Raw genomic sequence first — 13,238 nt, forward strand, 5'->3', positions numbered from 1 at the left:
TGCAGATGAGCTGAAGGCAGTCATCAATGACCTTGGACCACAGAAGGTATTTGCACTGCTGACAGACAATGCTGTGAACTTCAAGGCTGCTTGATCTGAAGTGGAAGAGTCCTACCCTCACATCACACCCATTGGCTGTGCTGCTCATGCTCATGAAAACAATGAATACACTCTACAAGAGAGGCAAGGAAATGGTTAGGTGTGTGACGGGTCATCAAGATATAGCAGCAATCTACCTCACCAAGCAAAGTGAGAAGAATAAGAGCACCATATTGAAGCTGCCCAGCAACACCTGTTGAGGTGGTTTTGTCATCATGTTTGACAGTCTCCTGGAGGGGAGGAGTCTCTCCAAGAAATTGCCATATCACAGTCTGCTGATATGGACAGCCCCATCAAGAGGATCCTCCTGGATTATGTATTTTGGGAGAGTGTGGTAAGCAGCCTGAAACTCCTGATACCTATAGCGGTAGTCATTGCATGGATTGAGTGTGAAAATGCCATCCTGTCTGATGTTCAGACTGCTTGCAGATGTAAGAGAAGAAATCCGTACTGCCCTGCCCACTTCACTGTTGCTCCAAGCAGAGGAAACTGCAGTTCTGAAATGCATCAAAAGCGTTAAGACTTCTGCCTGAAGCCCATACATGCCGCAGCGTACATGTTGAACCCCATGTATGCTGGCAAGAGCATCCTGTCTGGTGCAGAGATCAACAAGGCCTATGGTGTCATCACTACCGTGGCCTGGATGAGGGCAAGGTTTTTGACAGTCTGGCAAACTACACTTCCAAGCAAGGGCTTTGGGATGGAGATGTAATATGGCAGTCGTGCCAACATATCTCATCAGCCACCTGGTGGAATGGACTTTATGGATCTGAGGTTCTTTTCCCTGTTGCCGCCATCATCCTCCAAATCCCACCAACATCAGCTGCCTCAGAGCACAACTGGTCCTTGTTTGGGAACACACACACCAAAACATGCAACAGGCTGACCAATACAAGGGTTGAAAAATTGGTGGCCATCCAGGCAAATTTTAGGCTTTTTGAGCCAGACAGAGAGCCATCCTCAAGGTTGTTAAGTGACAGTGAAGATGAGGCCTCAGAGACTGATGTTCAAGAGGTGGACATTGAGGAGGTCCCGGGAGAAGACATGGAATCCAACCAACAACTCTCCCAGACTGTTTGGAATATGTATTTCTTGCACAGAATACAGTAGGTTAACTTTTGTACTATGGGGGGATAGTAGATTGACATAGGCTACTTCTTTTGCTGTTTGTTAGGCCTACTCATCTTGTTGGCTGATGAAAAGTAAATGTGGACAGTTCTCCCAATATCTTCAATATGCACCTTGGAATTGGATAAGGACGCACGCAGTTGCGTCCCCGATGTGTCTGTCTTCACTTGTAGCCTGTGGGAAAGACCCGATCACGTGATTGAGAGTCTTGTGAGAGATGCTTCAGATTGCACAGCACACTCGGGAAGAAAGGCAACGCAGCACTCCGGGCCGCAAAAGACATGGATTTTTTTAGGATTCATTGTAGACACAAAGGGGATGCCGCTGTGAAATTCGAGGCATTATCAAATGCTTCTCAAATTGTGAATGAGAGACTATTGGAGTATGTACAGCCTGCGTCAAAAAACAAAGCAGAGCTCATACCTTTTCAAGATACTTTTTTCAAATCATCATTAGTCTCATCATGCAGCCTTACAATGTATTAAAATCTAAATATATAGCCCAATGTTTGTAGAACACCTAAAATTACATAACTATGAATTAAGCAAATAGGAGTACCTATTTGTTAACCGCTCAACACAGAATAGCCGTATGTGCGCACTCAAATCATTTGGAGAAAATATATTTTATTCAGCTTTGTTAAATTTTTATACTAATAGTTATAAGCACATCTTGTCTACTAAATGAACTACTGTAGTGTAGCACACAGCCATTTGGCATTGCCAGATCAGGACCTAACATAAGGACAACTTAGAGTATGCTAGTATTTTCTTCTGAAATAGACTACATTTACTTCATTTCATGTTTCTTTAGACCTGTGTAAAATAAATAATGGATTTATTGTGAAGTTGTAGGCTATATTACATGGATGTATTAGACTTTTTTAAATGCCTTGTCTGTGTGGAAACCAGAAGATGCTTAACGTTTGTTTATTTGCTTGACAATCACCGGCTGACAATTTCATGATCGCCATAACCCTATGCTTGACCACATTATCTGTCAGCCCAAAATTCATGATCTCATCAAGCATCTCCTGTGTTACTGGTGGACAGAAAATCCACGAGTCTGAGCATGAGGGTCGCGTGAAGATGGACATGGTGCTGGTGGCTGCTGAGGTCTTACTGCAGAACGGAGACCAGGAGACCAGGAGCAAAACCCACGCCAAACTCAAAGAGCTCAAAGCATCATGGGAGGAGACCTGCACCTTCATAATCCACTGCCACAGGTAGCTAACCCACGACTCCTCTGTGACTTTCTATGACCTCCAATGACTTCTGTGGCAGCTGAAAAGGGCAGGTCAATTACTATGTCTCCTTTTAAAAAGGAATTGCCATGAGTTTTATTGTCTGTCACATCAGCTAATATTACACACCCATGGATAATGTATGCATGAGGGAATACATTCTATTCGTTCAGTGAAAAATATTTGATTGTTAATGGCATGGCAGAATGCCTTGTTTTTGTTTAGGCCATATCAACACAATTTTCTAAGGTCTTTGTTTTTCTATGGTCGATATTTACTCTTCAACCCACCCTACTACTCTCTTTCCCAGCCGGATAGAGTGGGTGTGGCTGCACTGGAGTGAGTACCTGAAGGCGCACGAGGAGGTTGAGATGTGGCTGGTCCGCATGCGTCGCAGTCTGGAGCCGGAGGTGGAACTACAGCTGGGGGTAAAGGAAAAACTGTGGCAGGTGAGCGAACACACCTGACACTGGCCTGGGTGTCAACAATGGTAATGTCTGTTTAGCCAGTCTGGAAACTCTCTAGTGTGAGTGAAGAGGGTAGGCCGTGTTTCCAGCGGATACTGAATATAAAGTAATACTACTGATACCATATCAGAAGCCCAACTGTACTGCCATATTTTGAGTCTGGCTGTTTGGTCATAAGAAATAATAAACCTAGCTACATCAAGCTAGCCTTCAAATGCTGCCAATCATTCCTATAGAATTACCACAGTAGTTAACTTGTATGTCTTCCAGGTAGAAAGTATATAATGTAATCTAATGTGTGTGTTCCAGGTGGACCACCAGCATGTCTTGCTGAGTGACGTGCAGAGCCAGGCACTGCTGTTGGAGAGGCTGTTGGATGAGGCTGCAGCGCTGCACAACCGTACCCAGGACCCCAGTGTGGACCAGGAGGCACAGGAGAGACTGCAAGAGGCATACAACAGCATACGGGACAGGGCTGAGGTGTGTGTGTGTGTGCAGTATAATGGAGGCTTTCTGATGACTTGTTCAAAATCTCCATCTATTCCCTCAAATTCTCTGCACAAAACTCAAGCTAGCATTCTAGGACCCATTCCCGAAATGGACCTGGGGCTTTCTCACTCGGAACGAATATGCATGAGTAAATATAGAGACCCGTTCCGAACGGACTCGAAGAAAACTAGACCTGGTCGGATCCAGACCCGGGCCGATCAGAGTGAAGCAGAAAAGTTCATTTTTAAGATACTTTATTAACCAGAGCTGATAAAGCGTGAGGGAGAGGAGGTAGAGAGAGCAGGGGCCATGCTGTGTATGTAGGCTACTGTGAGTGTGAGCAAGTGACATGGTGAGCAGGGAGGACGGAGAGAGAGACGAGGGCCCGCAACCAACCAAGCCGACTCGCGCTATAGGAGACTAATAGCTGCCATAGCTAGGTTATTTATAATCAAATATGATTACCTATTACCTGTCTTGACTGCATTAAAATTGGAGAAGCTAGCTAATGTTAGCGAGCTAGGCTAATGGAGGCATGCGCTTTCTCGTCCTACACAGTTACAAACAAGAATAACTCCATTCAAAATATTAAGTAGCAGTCTACCTGTTTTGCTCTTGGTTGTTGTAGCCTATCCTTCTTCCTTTTAACTTTAAAATGTCATTTTAATTCCATTTTCCATTGATTAGATATCTAACACTTGCCACACATGTAGGCTCTATGACTGTAGCCTATTGCCACTTTGATGATTAGCCAACAACAACAATAAGCTACACGTGCCACTGTCATGAAAAGTAAGAGCAGCAACAAAAATGATTACATCTATTTTTCTCTACTGCAGCAGTCGCGTTCGGACCTGTACTAGTCCACCCGGACAAGTCAATTAAAATTACACATACCCGAGATCCATGACTGTCATATCTAACCCAGACCCGAGATATTATTTAGAATTTTGGATCTGGACCCGTGTAAGCTATATAGCGAACACAATAGAATGATTGAAACCGTGTCGCTGTTATTGAGTGGTATTATTTCCATCCAGACAGACAGGCTGCAGGGTACAGTAACTAACTTCTAGGTTCTCAGAGTCGAGTAACTTGAGTCTCTGAGCGTTGTTGGTGAATACTCTTCAATTTGTGCCGAGCTTCTTTTGTTGTGTACGTTCTTTTGTATTTTTCTGTAGTCACACAATCAAGGCAATGCCGTTCCTGTTTCTTTCTGTTTCATCTAGGTCTTTGAAACATCTTACAGTCCACAACGGTCCTCTCCTCTCCCTGTCTGTCTCTACTTTCAAAGGGAACAGTCTTTTGGTGCTCCTCGCCCGTTTGAACATGCTTAGCTCATGGCAGAGCTGTGCGTTTGGTCCAAAGGGGGAATATCATTCTAATGATTTATATTCTCTTTCATATGGAGGTTGTTGCTTAAAAGAGGGTAACATTTGTTCCCCTACTCTTTGAAAGGAGCTAGAACTAGCTAGTTCTACAGTGCCTTCAGAAAGTATTCACACCCCTTGACGTTTCTACATTTTGTTGTTACAAAGCGGGATTACAATGGATTTAATTGTCACTTTTTGTCAACGATCTACACAACATACTCTGTCAAATATGATTTAAAAAAAACAAAAAAGCATTTTTGTAAAGAATTCATGAAAAATATAACACTAATAGATCTTGACTAGATATAAGTATTCAAACCCTCTGAGTCAATACATGTTAGAATCACCTGTGGCAGCGATTACAGCTGTGAGTCTTTCTGGGTAAGTCTCTAAGAGCTTTCCACACCTGGGTTGTTATTATTATTTTATTATTTTCAAAATTGTTCAATCTCTGTCAATTGGATTGTTGATCATTGCTAGACAACCTTTTTCTGGTCTTGATTTTCAAGTAGATTTCAGTCAAAACTGTAACTAGGCCACTCAGGAACATTCACTGTCTTCTTGGTAAGAAACTCCAGTGTAGATTTGCCCTTTTATTTTAGGTTATTGTCCTGCTGAAAGGTGAATTCATCTCCCAGTGTCTGGTGCAAAGCAGACTGAACCATATTTTCCTCTAGGATTTTGCCTGTGCTTACCCTCTTTGCATCTTTTTTTTTTATCCTGAAAAACTAACCAATCCTTAATGATTACAAATATACCCATAACATGATGCAACCACCACTACTGTGCTTGAAAATATAGAGCGTGGTACTGTTGTAATGTGTTGTATTGGATTTGCTCTAAACATAATGCTTTTTATTCTGAAAAAAAGTAAATTGCTTTGCCACATTTTTTGCAGTATAGTGCCTTGTTGCATGTTTTGGAATAGTTTTATCTGTACAAGCGTCCTTCTTTTCACTCTGTCAATTAGGTTAGTATTGTGAAGTAACTACAATTTTGTTGATCCATCCTCAGTTTTCTCTCATTATTTTATCAGTTTTGGAAACTTTAGTGTATCTTCTGGGCAGTAGAAGGCAGTTTAATTTGGGCATGCTTTTCATCCAAAATTCCAAATGTTGCCCCCTACCCTAGAGAAGTTAAAATACAATGTAGGAACATGTCATTTTCACTTACTGTATGTAGACCCTGGTATGGTGCTGGAGATGATGAATATGTGTAAAAAGTGGTGGATTTCCCCTTCAACAGGAGAGGCTGTCAGTGCTGCAGAAGATAGCTGAAGAGCACCAGATTTACCAGAGCTACGTCCTAAAGTTCCAGGCCTGGCTGGTGTCCAAAGCTAAGGAGCTGAACACACTTACTGAGTCAGAGGACACAGCCGAGAACAATCTCCAAGCCCTACAGGTGAGAGTAGTACACCCTGGTTATAGGACTCCTGGGATGGACAGATGAGCGTTCCCCCTAGTCACATCACTGTTCTTTTTTTTCTTTTTGCTGTAAAAAAACTGTACTGTAACGTTTGTTGTTATTTTAATTGCACTTTGAATTAAGTTTGAGAAGGGTGGAAAATCGTGACACAGCGTAACTCTCCTCTCCCCTCTGTCAGACGCTGGACGACAGTGTGGCCAGTGAGGAGCGGACGCTGCAGCACATCGAGGGCATGGTGGAGGCAGTGCGGGCCAACACGTCGCCCGTGGGGGTGGAGGTGGTGGAGGAGGAGGTGGAGGAGCTTCGTCTGGCCTGGCAGAGGCTCCGACAGAGCCTGTGTGAGGCTGGGGAGGGCCTAAGGAGCAGCCTAGACTCCCAGAGCCAGTACCAGAGCCACTGCCAGCGCCTGGGGGAGGACATAGCGCAGCTCCAGGCCCTGCTTCACAGACTGACCAGAGACCTGGAGACAGCCAGGGAGGGAGACAGGAGCGAGGAACAGATGGTTGGGCAGTGGAGGAAGTACATGGTGGGCTTTATACACACTCTGTCTCTCTTTCGTTCTCATTTTCTCTCTCTCGCTAGCTCTCTTCCTAATGTAATTTCCTTGTTGTCTACCTCTCTCTCTCTCTCTCTCCAGTCTTCCCTCTGCCTTCCTTTTTTACCCTTCTCTCTTCCACTCTTATCTCCTTCCCCTTACTTGTTATTTGCTTTCTTTTTCTCTTTCAGTGTCTCTGTCAATTTCACTCCTCAACCCAAGGCTTACAGCTTTAGTTACTAGCTAAAATAAGAGTCTGACACAGCATGGGCAGTTGCTCTAACTATTACCTTGCAGGAATTGGCCTTCTGGCTACATGCCTGGGAGATGTCTGGTGGAGATGACATAGAAGATAATGGTTGTGGGATGGTATTGTATCCTCACTGTTGTGGGGCAGGTTCCCACAGTCTATGGAATTGTATTGATTGTCTGAAGTGGCTTCATTGCTCTTCTAATCTCCTTCAATTCACTGATGTCAATGAATTGGACAGATGCAAGGAAATGCCTACATAGGCTTTCAATACATTGCTTTTACCTGTCCTGTGTTTTCAGATCAGAGGGTTCTGGTGAAAAGTAGTGCACTATGTAGGGAATAGGGTTCCATTTAGGACTGTAGATGATGGAGAGGACATAAGGCTCGGAAGCTATAGTAGACTATTGAGGTCAGTTTGAGAAACAAAAGCTAGCAGAAGAGTGATAAGATTTGTCAGAGGCTAAAACAATTAGTATAGTCATTTTATCCCAGTGTCTAGACCAGGGTCCAGATTCACAAAACCTTCTTATTAAGAAGGAAGGTGTCTTCTTAACTGCCTTTTTTTCCCCTTAACTACAGATTTAAGAAGAAAGTTAAGCAAAGTTGTTGTTTCTCAAAAAGGTTATTGGAAAATGTATTGCGCTATTTCTTACAGTATGTTTCTCATTTAGCAAAAAAGTTAAGAAGAAAATAGATTTAGAAAATAAAGTTATTGGAAATGTTTTAATTCCAACCCTCAGGGCAGTGAGAGGAAAAAGCTCATGAAAGCAATTCACTGTTTTATTCACTCTCAAACTTGAGGTTATTATTTAATTATTTTACACCCAAGAACATGTTTTAGAACAGTAATCTCAGTAAGACAATATGCTAACATGATTGCCATTGCTAGCTAGATAGTTAGCTAAAACTGTTGCCTAGCAACACAATCTTTATTTGTGTGTATATTTCAGAAGTTTAAGAAAATCATTTAATCTTAAAATATTGTAGAGGAATTGCACTTACCTTGTGAAGTTTTTTTTCTTCTTAAGAAGCATCTTAATTTTTTGCGTAAGAAGTGTTTTGTGAATCTGGACCCAGGGGTCTCCAACAGGTCAATCGTGAGCTACCAGTAGCTCGTGGCCCACCTATGAGTAGCTTGCCAATAAATTCTGAAAATACATTTTTTCACGTGTTCCATCGCAAACGCTCTCATAATATCAAGGCTACATTGACATTATCCCAACCCTGGTTAGCCACTATTGCCTTAAAAAGCCAAATGTAACACAATATCTGCCAATTAATTTCCAGAAATATTGCCCATCTCTCTGTTTGGTGAGTACATTTGTTTATCACTCTGTATGTAGCATTTAAGCGATGCTAATGATACCCATCTTGTGGGTAGACATGGACATCCATTTTCATTGTTTCTCTATGAATAATTGTAATAATTGTTAAGGATTCAAAAACCAGGAAAAATAAAACCAAGAAAATATAATTTTTGTGGGCCCCCTTAGTTGTTGATTAACCATTATTTTACCAGGTGTATTGACAAAATATATTGTACACTAAGGACTAGAGGTCGACCGATTTAATCGGAATGGCCGATTTAATTAGGGCCGATTTCAAGTTTTCATAACAATCGGAAATCGGTATTTTTGGACGCCGATTTAGCAGATTTGAATTTTTATTTGTATCTTTATTTAACTAGGTAAGTCAGTTAAGAACACATTCTTATTTTCAATGACGGTCTAGGAACGGTGGGTTAACTGCCTTGTTCAGGGGCAGAACGACAGATTTTTACCTTGTCAGCTCAGGGATTCAATCGTGCAACCTTACGGTTAACTAGTCCAAAGCTCTAACCACCTGCCTCACGAGGAGCCTGCCTGTTTCGCGAATGCAGTAAGAAGCCAAGGTAAGTTGCTAGCTAGCATTAAACTTATAAAAACAATCAATCAATCATAATCACTAGTTAACTACACATGGTTGATGATATTACTAGTTTATCTAGCGTGTCCTGCGTTGCATATAATCGATGTGGTACGCATTTGCGAAAAAGGACTGTCGTTGCTCCAATGTGTACCTAACCATAAACATCAATGCCTTTCTTAAAATCAATACACAGAAGTATATATCGTTAAACCTGCATATTTAGCTAAAAGAAATCCAGGTTAGCAGGCAATATTAACCAGGTGAAATTGTGTTACTTCTCTTGCGTTCATTGCACGTAGAGTCAGGGTATATGCAACAGTTTGGGCCGCCTGGCTCATTGCAAATTAATTTGCCACAATTTTCCGTAATTATGACATAACATTGAAGGTTGTGCAATGTAACAGGAGTATTTAGACTTATGGATGCCACCCGTTACGGTTCCGTATTTCACTGAAAGAATAAAAGTTTTGTTTTCGAGATGATAGTTTCCGGATTCGACCATACTAATGACCTAAGGCTCGTATTTCTGTGTGTTATTATGTTATAATTAAGTCTGATTTGATAGAGCAGTCTGGCTGAGCGATGGTAGGCACCAGCAGGCTTGTAAGCATTCATTCAAACAACACTTTTGTGCGTTTGAGCCAGCAGCTCTTCGCAATGCTTTAAGCATTGCGCTGTTTATGACTTCAAGCCTGTCAACTCCTGAGATTAGGCTGGTGTAACCGATGTGAAATGGCAAGCTAGTTAGCGGGGTGCGCGCTAATAGCGTTTCAAACGTCACTCGTTCTGAGACTTGGAGTAGTTGTTCCCTTTGCTCTGCATGGGTAACGCTTCTTCGAGGGTGGCTGTTGTCGATGTGTTCCTGGTTCAAGCCCAGGTAGCGGCGACGAGAGGGATGGAAGCTACAGTGGGGAGAACAAGTATTTGATACACTGCCGATTTGGCAGGTTTTCCTACTTACAAACATGTAGAGGTCTGTAATTTTTTATCATAGGTACACTTCAACTGTGAGAGACGGAATCTAAAACAAAAATCCAGAAAATCACATTGTATGATTTTTAAGTAATTAATTTGCATTTTATTGCATGACTGAAGTATGTGATACATCAGAAAAGCAGAACTTAATATTTGGTACAGAAACCTTTGTTTGGAAATACAGAGATCATACGTTTCCTGTAGTTCTTGACCAGGTTTGCACACACTGCAGCAGGGATTTTGGCCCACTCCTCCATACAGACCTTCTCCAGATCCTTCAGGTTTCGGGGCTGTCGCTGGGCAATACGGACTTTCAGCTCCCTCCAAAGATTTTCTATTGGGTTCAGGTCTGGAGACTGGCTAGGCCACTCCAGGACCTTGAGATGCTTCTTACGGAGCCACTCCTTAGTTGCCCTGGCTGTGTGTTTCCGGTCGTTGTCATGCTGGAAGACCTAGCCACGACCCATCTTCAATGCTCTTACTGAGGGAAGGAGGTTGTTGGCCAAGATCTCGCGATACATGGCCCCATCCATCCTCCCCTCAATACGGTGCAGTCGTCCTGTCCCCTTTGCAGAAAAGCATCCCCAAATAATGTTTCCACCTCCATGCTTCACGGTTGGGATGGTGTTCTTGGGGTTGTACTCATCCTTCTTCCTCCAAACACGGCGAGTGGAGTTTAGACCAAAAAGCTCTATTTTTGTCTCATCAGACTACATGACCTTCTCCCATTCCTCCTCTGGATCATCCAGATGGTCATTGGCAAACTTCAGACGGGCCTGGACATGCGCTGGCTTGAGTAGGGGGACCTTGCATGTGCTGCAGGATTTGAATCCATGATGGTGTAGTGTTACTAATGGTTTTCTTTGAGACTGTGATTGCAGCTCTCTTCAGGTCATTGACCAGGTCTTGCCGTGTAGTTCTGGGCTGATCCCTCACCTTCCTCATGATCATTGATGCCCCACGAGGTGAGATCTTGCATGGAGCCCCAGACCGAGGGTGATTAACCGTCATCTTGAACTTCTTCCATTTTCTAATATTGCGCCAACAGTTGTTGCCTTATAAGCTGCTTGCCTATTGTCCTGTAGCCCATCCCAGCCTTGTGCAGGTCAACAATTTCACCCCTGATGTCCTTACACAGCTCTGTGGTCTTGACCATTGTGGAGAGGTTGGAGTCTGTTTGATTGAGTGTGTGTGGACAGGTGTCTTTTATACAGGTAACGAGTTCAAACAGGTGCAGTTAATACAGGTAATGAGTGGAGAACAGGAGGGCTTCTTAAAGAAACTAACAGGTCTGTGAGAGCTGGAATTCTTACTGGTTGGTAGGTGATCAAATACTTATGTCATGCAATAAAATGCAAATTATTATTTAAATGTGATTTTCTGGATTTTTGTTTTATATTCCGTCTCTCACAGTTGAAGTGTACCTATGATAAAAAAATACAGACCTCTACATGCTTTGTAAGTCGGAAAATCAGCAGTGTATCAAATACTTGTTCTCCCCACTGTATACTGTTACACTGGCAATACTAAAGTGCCTATTAGAACATCCAATAGTCAAAGGTATATGAAATACAAATCGTATAGAGAGAAATATTCCTATAATAACTATAACCTAAAACTTCTTACCTGGGAATATTGAAGACTCATGTTAAAAGGAACCACCAGTTTTCATATGTTCTGAGCAAGGAACTTAAACGTAAGCTTTCTTACATGGCACATATTGCACTTTTACTTTCTTCAACAACACTTTGTTTTTGCATTATTTAAACCAAATTGAACATGTTTCATTATTTATTTGAGGCTAAATTGATTTTATTGATGTATTATATTAAGTTAAAATAAATGTAATTGTCATTATTACAAATAAATATTTTAAAAAATTGTCCGATTTAATCGGTATCTGCTTTTTTTGGTTCTCCAATAATCGGTATCGGCGTTGAAAAACCACAATCGGTCGACCTCTACCAAGGACCCATGGAAAAGTAGTGGAGAAAAGATGATTTTATTTTAAAATAAGTAGCTCGCAAAGTAGCTCTCATCCTAGAAAAGGTGAGAGACTCCTGGTCTAGAAAAATCCACTTAACCAATTACAGCATCAGAGGCCACTTTGTGCCTGCTGCCTTCATTCCACTGAGGTGAATTTCACCCTTGTCAATGAGGATTGCAATAGTGGTTTAAAATTGCTTGACATTAATGTGAATTACGTTAAGTTTAAACATTTTCTCTTCTATGGGAGAAAGATCTTGTATAACAGTTTAACTCTGGCACTAAGGAAGAAATTTAGTTAGTGTTTATCACATTTGGTTGTTGATGTGTGTTTTGTGTGCAGAGAGCGAGTTGCCAGGTGCCCAGGCTGGTCTCTGTGATAGGTTTTTAAACAATTGTTCTTATTTCCCTTTTGGTATTCCCCTCTCAGAATGTTCGGAATACTCTGTCGGCAGAGGAATCCCAGGTGGAGAACCTCAAGGCCCAGCTTAAAGAACTCTTCCGCTTTCCCCAAGATTCCCGGCATCTCTCTGACGACGTCCTGGCTGTGGTGAAGGAGCACCAGAGGTGAGTGGACAATCAGAGCACATCACAGTGTAGAAGAAGAGTGACGATGGAGAGGAAGATGCTTTTTAAGATTTAACACATATGGAATCATATAGTAACCAAAACGGTGTGAAACAAATCAAAATATATTTCAGATTCTTCAAAGTAGCCACACTTTGCCTTGATGACAGCTTTGCACACGCTTGGCGTTTTCTCAACCAGCTTCACCTGGGATGCTTTTCCAACAGTCTTGAAGGAGACATATTCCCACATATGCTGAGCACTTGTTGGCTGCTTTTCCTTTACTCTGCGGTCCAACTCATCCCAAACCATCTCAATTTGGTTGAGGTCGGGGGATTGTGGAGGCCAGGTCATCTGATGCTGCACTCCATCACTCTCTTGGTCAAATAGCCCTTACACAACCTGGTTAAGTGTGCCTTGAATAATAAAAAATCACTGACAGTGTCACCAGCGAAGCACCATCACACCACCTCCTCCATGCTTCACAGTGGGAACCACACATGCGTAGATCATCCGTTCACATACTCTGCGTCTCACAAAGACACGGCCCTTGGAACCAAAAATCTCAAATTTGGATTCATCATACCAAAGGACAGATTTCCACTGGTCTAATGTCCATTGCTCGTGTTTCTTGGCCAAAGCAAGTCTCTTCTTATTATGGGTGTCCTTTAGTAGTGTTTTCTTTGCAGCAATTTGACCATGAAGGCCTGATTCACGCAGTCTCCTCTGAACAGTTGATGTTGAGATGTATGTTACTTGAACTCTATGAAGCATTTATTTGGGCTGCAAT

At 42.3% G+C, this 13,238-nt stretch overlaps 1 protein-coding gene across 1 annotated transcript in view; it reads left to right on the plus strand.

Annotated features, from left to right (window-relative positions):
• The window catches only part of LOC110497642 (nesprin-3), a 47,068-nt gene that overhangs the window by 9,338 nt on the left and 24,492 nt on the right, over positions 1–13,238 (plus strand). Inside the window, exons 3-8 of the mRNA XM_021573886.3 lie at positions 2,280–2,452; positions 2,781–2,919; positions 3,247–3,417; positions 6,045–6,200; positions 6,403–6,750; positions 12,312–12,448. Of these exons, the coding sequence (XP_021429561.3) occupies positions 2,280–2,452; positions 2,781–2,919; positions 3,247–3,417; positions 6,045–6,200; positions 6,403–6,750; positions 12,312–12,448 (1,124 nt within the window). The remainder of the gene's footprint in view (positions 1–2,279; positions 2,453–2,780; positions 2,920–3,246; positions 3,418–6,044; positions 6,201–6,402; positions 6,751–12,311; positions 12,449–13,238) is intronic.

Source organism: Oncorhynchus mykiss, chromosome 19, assembly GCF_057628025.1.
Source record: "Oncorhynchus mykiss isolate SJ-2025 chromosome 19, ASM5762802v1, whole genome shotgun sequence".
Lineage (NCBI taxonomy): Eukaryota > Metazoa > Chordata > Actinopteri > Salmoniformes > Salmonidae > Oncorhynchus > Oncorhynchus mykiss.